Genomic DNA, 13,429 nt, shown 5'->3' on the forward strand with positions numbered 1-13,429 from the left:
CACACCAAAAGCATAAATAAAACACCCATAGATAAGTATTTGAGTCCCTATTGTTCCCACCTTTCTCCAAAATAACAAATTGGGAACGACAGACATGAGAGGACAGCTGACTTAAGAGTTAATGGTTGAGTTTAATGAGAACAACACTGAGATGTCTGGCATTATTCCTTCTTTCTTGTAGGAACTTTCTCTAATCCATTTATTTATTTATTTTATTTTACCTTTATTTAACCAGGTAGGCAAGTTGAGAACAAGTTCTCATTTACAATTGCGACCTGGCAATCAAATCAACCTGGCATATAAACTCAGCAAAAAAATAAACATCCTTTCACTGTCATCTGCGTTTATTTTCAGCAAACTTAACATGTGTAAATATTTGTATGAACATAAGAATCTACAACAGACAAACTGAACAAGTTCCACAGACATGTATGGAATAATGTGTCCCTGAACAAAGGCGGGGTCAAAAAGTAACAGTCAATGCAGCTGGTGGCCACACTAGATACTAAGTACTGCAGTGCATCTCCTCCTCATGGACTGCAACAGATTTGCCAGTTTTTGCTGTGAGAGGTTACCCCTCTCTTCCACCAAGGCACCTGCAAGTTCCCGGACATTTCTGTGGGGAATGGCAAAAGTCCTCACGCTCCGATCCAACAGGTCCCAGACGTGCTCAATGGGATTGAGATCTGGGCTCGTTGCTGGCCATGGCAGAACACTGACATTCCTGTCTTGCAGGAAATCACGCACAGAATGAGCAGTATGGCTGGTGGCATTGTCATGCTGGAGGGTCATGCCAGGATGAGTCTGCAGGAAGGGTACTACATGAGGGAGGAGGATGTCTTCTCTGTAACGCACAGCATTGAGATTTCTTGCAATGACAACAAGCCCAGTCTGATGATGCACCACCCCAGACCATGACGGACCCTCCACCTCCAAATTGATCCCGCTCCAGAATACAGGCCTTGGTGTAACGCTCATTCCTTCGATGATAAACGCGAATCCGACCATCACCCCTGGTGAGACAAAACCGCGACTCGTCTTTTCGCCTCACTTTTTGTCAGTCCTGTCTGGTCCAGCGACGGTGGGTTTGTGCCCATAGGCGACGTTGTTGCCGGTGATGTCTGGTGAGGACCTGCCTTTACAACAGGCCTACAAGCCCTCAGTCCAGCCTCTCTCAGCCTATTGCGGACAGTCTAAGCACTGATGGAGGGATTGTGCATTCCTGGCGTAACTCGGGCAGTTGTTGCTGCCATCCTGTACCTGTCCCGCAGGTGTGATGTTCGGATGTACCGATCCTGTGCAGGTGTTGTTACACGTGGTATGCCACTGCGAGGACGATCAGCTGTCCGTCCTGTCTCCTTGTCTTAGGCGTCTCACAGTACGGACATTGCAATTTATTGCCCTGGCCACATCTGCAGTCCTCATGCCTCCTTGCAGCATGCCTAAGGCATGTTCATGCAGATGAGCAGGGACCCTGGGCATCTTTCTTTTGGTGTTTTTCAGAGTCAGTAGAAAGGCCTCTTTAGTGTCCTAAGTTTTCATAACTGTGACCTTAATTGCCTACAGTCTCTAGGCCACATTAATAAAGTTACACCCTCTCGGCCTATTCCTTGTCATTAAACAAAAATACATTCTCCCGTTCCCGCTCAAAAGACCAGCTTGCTCTAGCTTTAAAAAGATTCCAGATAATAAGCTTCCATATGGACAGCACTTTAGTTTGGCTTGGATCGGAGGCTGTCAGATCATTTCAATATTACCTAATAAACTACATTGTTTTTATTCCCGGACAGTGTGGTATGTCCTCCGCTGTGTGGGAAACATTGAGCCATAATAAGCCCTGGAGCCCCACAGACTACTCCACTACATTGTGTTCATTAGGGCAAGCAACCGGAAATAGACAACCCTTTCAAGATAACCCTTTCTGTTTCAAGTCAAACTGGACCCTCCAGCAAAACCATCCCATGCATAGTGTACCTGTCCTGGTCAGTACCCACCTGAAGAAGCCTTTGCAGCCCTCACAGGTCATGGCGTTGAAGTGGAAGCCTGTGGCCTTGTCTCCACAGACGCCACAGATCCGCGGCGCGTTGCGGTCAAACTCATCAGGCCCCACCACAGACGTGCTCACAGCCATGGTCTCCATCACTGCAATGAGAGAGGAGAGGGTGTGTTTGGTTAGCAGTGGTCTGGTGCAGTCCATCCTTCCCATGTGTGAGAGCAAGGCTGTATCAGACAGGTTGCATGTGTTGCAACTCAAATTATAGAGACAGGTGTTGAAGAAATCATCATAAGCCACAAGACAAGAAACAGCCCAATGATTGTTCCTGTTATTGGCTCTGTAGTGAGTTAACGCCATTTGTCCCTGTCAATGAAAAAAAACTGGAGTAATGCACACCAGAGGTAACACACCCAAACCCCTTTTCAATCTCACTCTGACTAATTTCCTTTGACAGCCAAAGATCCTCTAGCATTGTATGGAGAGAGAAGAGCAGAGAGACATTATATCCTATTAGTGGTGTTACATATAGGAATTAGGGACCTCCCAGGAGGATGAAGCAGATCTAACACAGAACAGAAAGCTGGACCAAAAGAAAAGAGAACCGGGAAGAGATTGACGGGGCGTGAGAGGTCAGTCAGTCAGTCACATGGCCAGACAGGGTTTAGCCTGCCTGTAGGGTTCCCCAACTGGTGGCCCGCGGGCTGAATTTGGCCTGTGGGGGATTTTAGACTGAAAACACCAGCAAATGAGCTCCAAGTGGTTTTACATTTTCATAATATGTTCCAATGTATCCCCAAGCATAATTAGAGATGGGATTGAATATAAATGTAAGAAAGATGTGAAATGTTTTAGTAAAATTTTATAGCATTTATTATTTGTAATCATGTTCTGACCGCTGACCATCCGCACAAGAATTTTTTTTTAAATGTGGCTGAATGTAGTTGATCCCTGCATTAGAGGATGGAGTAGGGAACTGGGAACAGGTCCAGGCAGGTAGTGTAGCAGTTAAGAGCGCTGGGCCAGTAACAAAAAGGTCACTGGTTTGAATCCCAAGCCGACTAGGTGAAAAATCTGTCGATGTGCACTTGAGCAAGGCACGTAACCTTAACTGCTCTGGATAAGAGCATCTGATAAATAACTAAAATGTTAAAAGGCAAAAACGTGGGATAAATCCATTCACCCGGATTAGCAGGGCAGGGTGATATGGCCTAAAAATCACCTCTCAACTTAAGAGTGATTCACAACATGCATCTTGTTTTTTAACTGTTCTCTAAATAAACATTGCTATACTGGTAAAATACACAGCATTTCAAACAGTCACCAATAATCAAATTAATTCTGGGCTTGTGATGCTAAATATAGGCCCAAGCCTTCCACAACCACGAGATCCAGTAATAATTTTATCATTTTAACATGCTATTTTTTTCAATATTCACTGATCTGGTTTTTAAGAGTCTATAAAAATGCTCGTTTTGTTACAAATATAACCAGAACCATGCGTAACTTCTACGAATAAGCATGAGGCTATATAAAATGAACACGGGTATTACACTGAACAAAAATATAAAACGCAACATTTAACAATTTCAAAGACTTGAGAGTTACAGTTCAAATAAGGAAATCAGTCAATTTAAATGAAGTCATTAGGCCCTAAATCGATGGATTTCACATGACTGGGAATAGAGACATGCATGTCGGTCACAGATACCTTAAGATTTGCCTCATGCAAACATCTCCTTCGTATAGAGTTAATCAGGCTGTTGATTGTGGCCTGTGGAATGTTGGCCCACTCCTCTTCAATGGCTGTGCGAAGTTGCTAGATATTGGCCAGAACTGGAACACGCTGTTGTACACATCGATCCAGAGAATCCCAAACATGCTCAATGCGTGACATGTCTGGTGAGTATGCAGGCCATGGAAGAACCGGGACATTTTCAGCTTCCAGGAATTGTGTACAGATCCTTGTGACATGGGGCCATGCACTTTCATGCTGAAACATGAGGTGATGGCGGCAGGGTAGCCTAGTGGTTAGAGCGTTGGACTAGTAACCGAAAGGTTGCAAGTTCGAATCCCTGAGCTGACAAGGTACAAATCTGTCGTTCTGCCCCTGAACAAGCAGTTAACCCACTGTTCCTAGGCTGTCATTGAAAATAAGAATTTGTTCTAAACTGACTTGCCTAGTTAAATAAAGGTAAAATAAAAAAAACAAAAAGATGAATGGCACGACAATGGGCCTCAGGATCTTGTGTTTGTTGTCTGTAGCTTATGCCTGGCCATTACTAGTCCCCACCACTCGGTTCACAACATCGACATCAGCAAACCCCTCACCCATACACCACAGCACAGTACAGTTGAAATGGGAATCATCCGTGAAGAACACCTCTTCAGCATGCCAGTGGCCATCAAAGGTGAGCATTTGCCTACTGACGTAGATTACAACGCCAAACTGCAGTCAGGTCAAGACCCTGGTGAGGATGACGAGTTTTTTACAGTTGGTACGCTTTTTTTTGTGGAAAATGTCTGGGATCTTTTATTTCAGCTCAGTATATAAAACAACCTCAAGCACAAGACCACCTGCTAGTGAGTAACCAGCTAATCGTTATATTTCAAGTTTAGCCAACTTAGAATTGATATGAAACACACCCTTTGGTCCGTCCCTAACGGTTTGAACAGCATGTTAGCTTGTCCAGTTGTCCACTTTGTTCAGATGTTAAAATCAAGTGGCCTACCTTATTTCGCAGAATGAGTTGCCAATTCCTTATAATTGTGTTTATTGTTGCACATGTATAAAAACACAGACTAGACAGCTAGTACAACGGTCTTCAGATAAAAAGCTGCTAGCAGCACGTGGTACCACAAGGATGCACGCGACAAACTGAGCATTTATTTTCCAGAATCAGTGTTCACTGATAGTCTCATTTTAGTAGTGTCTGCTCTGCTAGCAATTTGAAGAGTTGAGACATATATAGGTTATCGATAGAAAAGGTTAACTTGTCTATTACAGTAAAATAATGTCTCAAAACATTTGTCCATATGACCAATTCTGTTGGGCCAAACCTCAAATTCAAATAGTTGAAATCGCTCGTCAGAGAGGAAGAAGTGATCGCTCATCTTTGTTGTTTTGAGTGGCAGAGGCTTGGTTTGTGTGTAAACCATAGAGGAAGAAGCAAAGCGAGAGGTTTCACTCTCGCTATAATCTGTCCAAAATAAACCCAATGCGTTTCTATGGGCTTATTTTGGGCCTAAGCTTGTTGCCTGCCTTCCCGCCTTTGGACAACGACTCCCATTGTTAAGGCAGAGACATGAGCATCTTGTCATTATATACAGATCTCTGGTGTAAATGGGAAGGTATACAGAGCACAGAAAGAGCAAAGGAGATGAGACCAAAAAGACAACACAAAAACAAGAGCACAAAAGCTCATAAAAACATTAAAAATATTACAGGCATTAGGAATATCGCACAAAAATAGATTTGAATTAATTTTATATAGATCGCCCAAACCTACTGATTAGGCATTCCCATCAAATTCCAGACACCAATAACCCCCTTATACATAGAAAACAAGGACATGCCATTTCTCAATACACAGTACTAGCACATTCTGAACCATAAGACTGAAAAACAGCAATAATAAAATTCTTATTCAGCAAGTAAATGACCCATGTGTAACAGGGGTGTGTGTACATATGCATGGAGATTCAATGCAGACGCATGATGTTGATTGATAAACATGGGCGACACACTATCAAATCAGGCCAACCACAGACTATAACATAATTCATCATTGTACTAGAGAAATCAACAAGGTTTAGCCAAGATTTGAATAATTGAACAGCTGTCATCTGTTTCTCTGCTGACAAAGGCACTGGTTGGTTTGAGCATTTTGTTCTTTCGTCCACGGCTCACCACAGGGCCAGAACAGAAAAACAAGTTGTTTTTCTTTAGCTGGAAGCTGAAAATATAATGCAGACTGGCGAAGCGAGTCCCTCTCTATTCCTGGAAGCAATCATTAGGTTGTTGGTCTGACTGGCAAAGAATTGCATAGAGAGAGAGGTGCCTAATATAAAGCCAGGCTGCCCCAACGGTAGACTATTCCAGCGTTGCTACTTGCCTGTCTCATATGAGATAGAGGACCAATCCCAAATCAACCCAAGCCCCTACACCCTAGCCTATCAGAGGGCAAGATGGAACGATTACCATATTTCTTACACCTGCCAAAACCACTCAGATCTCCACAAGTGCATAGGGAGTAGGGCTTAGGGGTCGATTTAGGATTGGGCCAGGGCTTCCCCATCATTGTGCCAATCATTGAAACACAGGCTTTTAAAGCCCCATCACTTCCCAAACACAGAGCTGAATGGAAACTAGGACTAACTTTCCTAATAGTGCTGGGTCTTTGTCAGTGTATGTGCACTTTCAACATCTGCTGTATTTTTGTTAGCTTGGCTGGTAGCTTGGTTTAATTGTCATTCTGACATGGACAGTGCCAGTTGTCCCATAAAACAATTCTGTGCTCTCCACAACATGGGGATAATCACTTTCTTTCGAAACATGATCCACCCGCCAACAGTGCTGTGTAATGAATAGAGCAAGAAGTCAAATCTCAGTCAGGTCAATGCCATTTAGTCCTTGAGCAGATGCTCAACAAGACCCAGTAAACACCCAACTATCAACACATGTGGTGCAGCAATGTATGCTATTTCACTGGATGGGGGCTCTTATGTAAACAAATGGAACAAGTGCAATAAAGCAACAATATTATGCTAGTTTCATCTGATCTATGCAGGCCAGGAGACAAAACATGGATCCTCCACCCTGCTTTGACTGCATATGTCTTCTGGTCTCTTGGCACGCACCATCCACTAACTAGTAGTACAGTGCCAGTCTTCTCTTTGTGAGTTCTTGCCATCACAAATCTGATGTTCCACAACAGACCTCTGACAGTGAACGACCGCCTGCCTGGAGTCTCACACTGAGAAGATAATGAAAAGAAAGGTCAGGGCTCCAGACTAACGTTCTCAGTTGGTGGCACCAGCCCATTAAATTAGTAATCACCTTATAAAATGCATTCAGCGCAAATTTTTGTTGTTAAAAAATCGACTCCTGAGATGGTATGATAGATTTTTTTTAACCAAACATGTTCAACCTTTACGAGTGATTTTAATCAAACATTTTGAGTTGACAATTAGGTTATTCTTGATATATACACTACTGTCAAAATAGCACTCTAGAATTGAGATTTTCTTTTTGCTCAATAGAGATCCATTTGCCTAAATGTTTTTATGCACTAGCTAATAGGCTAATTCATTTGGGGATAATTCAAGACCTGAGGACCAAAAAACACATTAGCTAGAGCGGCAACTTTTAAATAGTGTTGATAGTTAGCTGTGTAGTTGATTCATCTAGCAGTAATATCCCAAAAACATTTGCACGCTCTACAGCTCAAAGACATGCCTGAAACGTTGATTTTTAAAACTGTGTCAATCGCACAATATTGAGTTGAGAAAAGACACTCCTCTCTCCAACTAACAGCATATTTTATAACTTTTTTTTAAACAGTTTTTCCCACAATTGCATTTTGAAGAATGCATTTCTTTCCTCAAAATGCATTGCACAGGGGAGGGAGAGGGAATGTGAGTAGCTCTCTCATCACAGCAGGTACAGTCAGAGGCAGGGCAGGCACTTTCATGGCAGGAATCAATGCACTTTAATTTAGGTGTATGGTTTGACCAAATCATGGTTTTAGAAGCCAAATGTTCAACATTAATGGTTGTTCTGGACAAGTAAAAAAAAAAAAAAAAAAAAAAAAAAAAAAAAAAAATCAGACAAGAACATTGATTTAAGTTGTTCGAATGGCTACATGTCCAAAACACAGACACGAAGCGCCAGAAAATGTAGCGAAACTTTAATGAGACTTTTAATTATATAAATATAGGCTAGACGCCAGTCATGTTTGACCAGATATAATGAAGGATAATTTACATTAATGTCTAAAAGACTTGATTCTGTCGACATGCTTGAGGCACGGTTCGTTCAGATCAAATAGTCACAAGACCGGAAAGTGAAGGACAGCGCCTCTTGTGCACCACACGTCACCCACATGGAATCTGGGCAGAGGCAAATCAGCATTTTGAAACTTTAACCATAAACGTAATTGTTTAAAATCAACGTTTTATGTCATTTTATGATGCATGTCTTACCTGGTTTCAAAGTAGCCTAGCCAAAATATAACTACAGACATATTGAGGGCAATATAAAAAATAAAAAAACACTTCATATGTCATTGAAACCAGCATTTCTCTCATGTTCTATAGGTTTTCAAATCAATGTTACTTTATTGTCCAGCAGCCAAAGGCACAATCCTAGTCATATTATTAACCCATGCCAGTTGATGATAATCCTAGTCATATTAGTAACCCATGCCAGTTGATGATAATCCTAGTCATATTAGTAACCCATGCTAGATGATGATAATCCTAGTCATATTAGTAACCCATGCTAGATGATGATAATCCTAGTCATATTAGTAACCCATGCCAGTTGATGATAATCCTAGTCATATTAGTAACCCATGCCAGTTGATGATAATCCTAGTCATATTAGTAACCCATGCCAGTTGATGATAATCCTAGTCATATTAGTAACCCATGCTAGATTATGATAATCCTAGTCATATTAGTAACCCATGCTAGATGATGATAATCCTAGTCATATTAGTAACCCATGCCAGTTGATGCATCTTTAGATCTCCCCTCTAACAGAGATCGTCATCACATGAAACCGCTCGCACGTGTGGTGAGCTTTTGAGAACTGTCAGTATTTTAAGCTAAATGGTCTGATCTATTGCATCAGCCTCATTGCTTTACAATATTTGGATGTGGAGTGGTTGTATGATTTTTGGATCTGTCATCCCAGAACTGTCCCAGAGTGTGTTTTGGTCTTAGCCATCTTTTTTTTGTAATCGTCCCAGGGACGACGGGACGCCATTAATTAAGCCCTGGATGGAATTATTTTATCAAGAAAAAAAAAATTGGTTGTAAATTGTAATGTTGCAATATTTTATAGGCTTCAAACTGTGTCCAACCATCCTCCAGGAGAGCCTTAAAGGGGAAATGTTGTATTTTGAGACGGCTCATTTTGCATATTCAAGCCTAATAGGCAGAGTGTAGCCTACATTTGTCTGGTTCTATTGAAAAAGGATAGTAAAGCATTGTATTTTGTAAAGTGGTTCTTTGCGTCATACAATGCAGCAAAAATGGTTTGAGACTTCAGCTTTCAGACAAGTAAAAAAATATATATATCTTTCCTACTTGTCCAAAAGAACGAGTGGCAAAAAAAAATTCACTTCAAGCCTTGGTTTTGAGTGAGGTGACCAGCGAATTTGTAACCTGCACTGATGCGACAAATTAAACATTTTACTCGCAGAGCCATGTCAAAGGGTTGCAAAATGCGACTAAATGGTCGCAGGCTAGAGCCCTGGGCTAGGTTGAATGTTACGTTGCTGTGCAATCGAGTTTGCTACTCAGGGACCTAACTATTACACTATTAATCAGGATGATTAGTTTAGTCACCAGTCACTACACGTTGTTCCTATTGTCGCTCCAGACCTGACCTGAGAAACAACCAACCTCAGTGCAGCTACAGGACATCACACAAGAGGGAAGAAAGCGCTGATGTTATCTAACCGGACGCTCGCTCATAGAGCAAACGACCCAGAAACCATTAAGATAGGGGGCCATAGGAAAGGGGCCATGTGAGAGTCGCATTTAGTCACAGACATAAAAACCCAACGACGAACGAAGCCTTCCCCAAGCCTTCCCCCAAAAATACACACAATGTTCAGATTGGCTACCGCGGCTACCGCGCCCCCCATGGACACATCGCTCTGATAAGGTGCGGTTTCACTGGCCAAAGTTACAAGCAAAAAAAAAAAACAAAGACCTGGTCACAGCACCATTGCGTGCTGCCTCACTTGTTGTGCTGCCTCACTTGTTGTGCATGTTGTTGAAGCAACAATCATAGGGGCAGAATTGAGCTAAAGAGCAGGTGGGCGGTCTCCTATTCTTTGTGAGCTGAGGGCAGACAAGGAGCAGGCGAGGGTAAGACCTGGGTGAGATGCACACACATGACACGCCAAAAAAACACATGGTGGCATATGGGCCAAGTCATCAATCCTGGGCACTTCTGCAGCAGAGACATGGTTGTTTAACGGTGAGCACAGTAAGCAGGGTTCAACACATGCCCAGCTGTACAGTAATGGCCAAAAGTTGAGAATGACACAAATATACATTTTCACAAAGTCTGCTGCCTCAGTTTGTATGATGGCAATTTGCAAACACTCCAGAATGTTATGAAGAGTGATCAGATGGATTGCAAAGTCCCTCTTTGCCATGCAAATTAACTGAATCCCCCAAAAACATATCCACTGCATTTCAGCCCTGCCACAAAAGGACCAGCATGTCAGTGATTCTCTCGTTAACACAGGAGTTTGTGTTGACGAGGACAAGGCTGGAGATCACTCTGTCATGCTGATTGAGATCGAATAACAGACTGGAAGCTTCAAAAGGAGGGTGGTTCTTGGAATCATTGTTCTTCCTCTGTCAACCATGGTTACCTGCAAGGAAACACGAGTCGTCATCATTTTTTTGCACAAAAAGGGCTTCACAGGCAAGGATATTGCTGCCAGTAAGATTGCACCTAAATCAGCCATTTATCGGATCATCAAGAACTTCAAGAAGAGCAGTCCAATTGTTGTGAAGAAGACTTCAGGGCGCCCAAGAAAGTCCAGCAAGCGCCAGGCCCGTCTCCTAAAGTTGATTCAGCTGCGGGATCGGGGCACCACCAGTAGAGCTTGCTCAGGAATGGCAGCAGGCAGGTGTGAGTGCATCTGCACGCACAGTGTGGCAAAGACTTTTGGAGGATGACCTGGTGTCAAGAAGGGCAGCAAAGAAGCCACTTCTCTCCAGGAAAAACATCAGGGACAGACTGATATTCTGCAAAAGGTACAGGGATTGGACAGCTGAGGACTGGGGTAAAGTCATTTTCTCTGATGAATCCCCTTTAAGATTGTTTGGGGCATCCGGAAAAAAGCTTGTCCAGAGAAGACAAGGTGAGCGCTACCATCAGTCCTGTGTTATGCCAACAGTAAAGCATCCTGAGACCATTCATGTGTGGGGTTGCTTCTCAGCGAAGGGAGTGGGCTCACTCACAATTTTGCCTAAGAACACAGCCATGAATTAAGAATGGTACCAACACATCCTTCGAGAGCAACTTCCCCCAACCATCCAGGAACAGTTTGGTGACGAACAATGCCTTTTCCAGCATGATGAGCACCTTGCCATAAGTCAAAAGTGATAACTAAGTGGCTCGGAGAACAAAACATTGATATTTTGGGTCCATGGCCAGGAAACTCCCCAGACCTTAATCCCATTGAGAACTTGTGGTCAATCCTTAAGAGGCGGGTGGACAAACAAAAACCCACAAATTCTGACAAACTCCAAGCATTGATTATGTAAGAATGGGCTGCCATCAGTCAGGATGTGGCCCAGAAGTTAATTGACAGCATGCCAGGGCGGATTGCAGAGTTATTAAAAAAAGGGTCAACACCGCAAATATTGACTATTTGCATCAACTTCATGTAATTGTCAATAAAAGCCTTTGACACTTATGAAATGCTTGTAATGATACTTCAGTATTCCATAGTAACATCTGACAAAAATATCTAAAGACACTGAAGCAGAAAACTTTGTGGAAATTAATGTGTCATTCTCAACTTTTGTCGATGACTGTACAAACTGATATTATGCTAATGAATTCACCAGGCTTCCCTAAGCATCCCTGGATATGGGCATCCGAAACTGGATAACTAATATTATTCTCTTGCTCATCAAAGCAATAGAATAAAATAAAATAACATTATCCCGTTCCCCAGATCCACACTGCTGCAGCGACTCTGAACTTTGGACCTTGTTTTCGGCATTGGCTGGAAATGAATAGGCCGCCGTGTTGTTGGCAGGCTGACAAAAGTGAGAAGGGAGAGAGAAAAAAAACAACTTGTGGTATGGGGGACCCCAAATCCCTTCGGCGAGGCCTCGTAGGGATGAATAACAGGAACATAAACTTGCATAGCAGCATAACTGAGCTGAGCAGTGCTTTACGATGCCGACTGTCCACACCCCACTCTCGCAACCATGGTGGAATGTATATCTGAATTCTACTAGCTATGTATTATTAGTAACTAAGCCAACTTTCCCTTTGATCAATATTTTATTTTCTTCAACAGTAAGAGACTGTCATTACATTAATAGATACATTTAAGAGCAAACTAAAAAAAGAACTGTAGTGCTTATGGTCTCCGAAACTGGACAGGATGAAGTATGGTATCTCTGACTGGGGTCAAGGTGTGTCATCTTGTGACCACAAATTAGAAGAGTTGTGACCACACAAAATCTAACCTCCCACCCTGTCCCCTCTCTAAAATATGCTTTCAGCCCATCCTCCATTTGCCTTGACTTAATCAAGAGGGCTGTAGTTCAAAGTTCAGAGGCGCAACAACAGAGGATGCACACAGACAGAAACACAAATCAGATTACCACAGCAAAGAAATCCCTCTCTCTGGGAATGATTGCCTGAACTCTGATATCCCCGATAAGTGCATAAAGCAGTTAACAAAAACAGACTGGCTTGTAACCTTTGGGATTTAAACTAGCGTGAGACACGTCCAACGGTATGGCCTATCGGGCTGACAGGTTATCACAGTGCATGATGAGCTGGAGGGAGATGAACTTCCTTATAGAGCAGCAAGCCACTTGTTTCTCCTAGTATGACTGATATGTCAGCCATCTTACTCAGGCAGCTTTGACTGACAATTAGAGAGAATGGAGGGCAGACCGATAAGGTAAAAGGAGAGATGACTTGTATGTTCCCCACAGGGCAGTAATAACATACCTGGTCAAAGGTTTAGATGTGGCAAATCCTCCTACCTTGCTGAAACAACTAGTCAAATAACTGCACGAGAGCACAAGCATGTACTACATCCCTGTGTAATGCAAAGAAAAGTAGTGTACTCTTAAACATCTGGGAAACAGGATATTGTTGTGTAAAATAACAAGCAAAAACCAAATAAGGCAAATGACTAGAGCCCGACCGAAATGTGATTTTTGGGTCAGATACTGATTTTAGGGAGGCAAAAATCACAAATGACATCTGCCGATTGTGTGGAAAGAAAAAAATACTTCAAAATATTTTTCAAAATTGTGCTCCAAAGGATTCACAGATAACATTAATTTTCTTAACATTACAATTACATTATTTAAAGAACATTTTGTGGTTTACATGAACCACCAAAAACAACTTTATCCTCTATAAATATGAAAGTAAATACAAAACACTTCTTCAGTTTACCTTCTTAGACACAACTTTAAGTTATACAT

General features: G+C 42.3%; 1 protein-coding gene across 4 annotated transcripts in view; it reads right to left on the bottom strand.

The window, feature by feature from the left end:
- The window catches only part of LOC110532402 (vitamin D3 receptor A), a 79,797-nt gene that overhangs the window by 26,737 nt on the left and 39,631 nt on the right, over window positions 1–13,429 (bottom strand). For all 4 annotated transcript variants that reach the window (XM_021616277.2, XM_036988348.1, XM_021616278.2 and 1 more), the window contains one exon: window positions 1,995–2,142. In XM_021616277.2, the coding sequence (XP_021471952.1) occupies window positions 1,995–2,140 (146 nt within the window). In that variant the 5' untranslated portion in view covers window positions 2,141–2,142. The remainder of the gene's footprint in view (window positions 1–1,994; window positions 2,143–13,429) is intronic.

The sequence above is a fragment of the Oncorhynchus mykiss genome, chromosome 9 (assembly GCF_013265735.2).
Source record: "Oncorhynchus mykiss isolate Arlee chromosome 9, USDA_OmykA_1.1, whole genome shotgun sequence".
Lineage (NCBI taxonomy): Eukaryota > Metazoa > Chordata > Actinopteri > Salmoniformes > Salmonidae > Oncorhynchus > Oncorhynchus mykiss.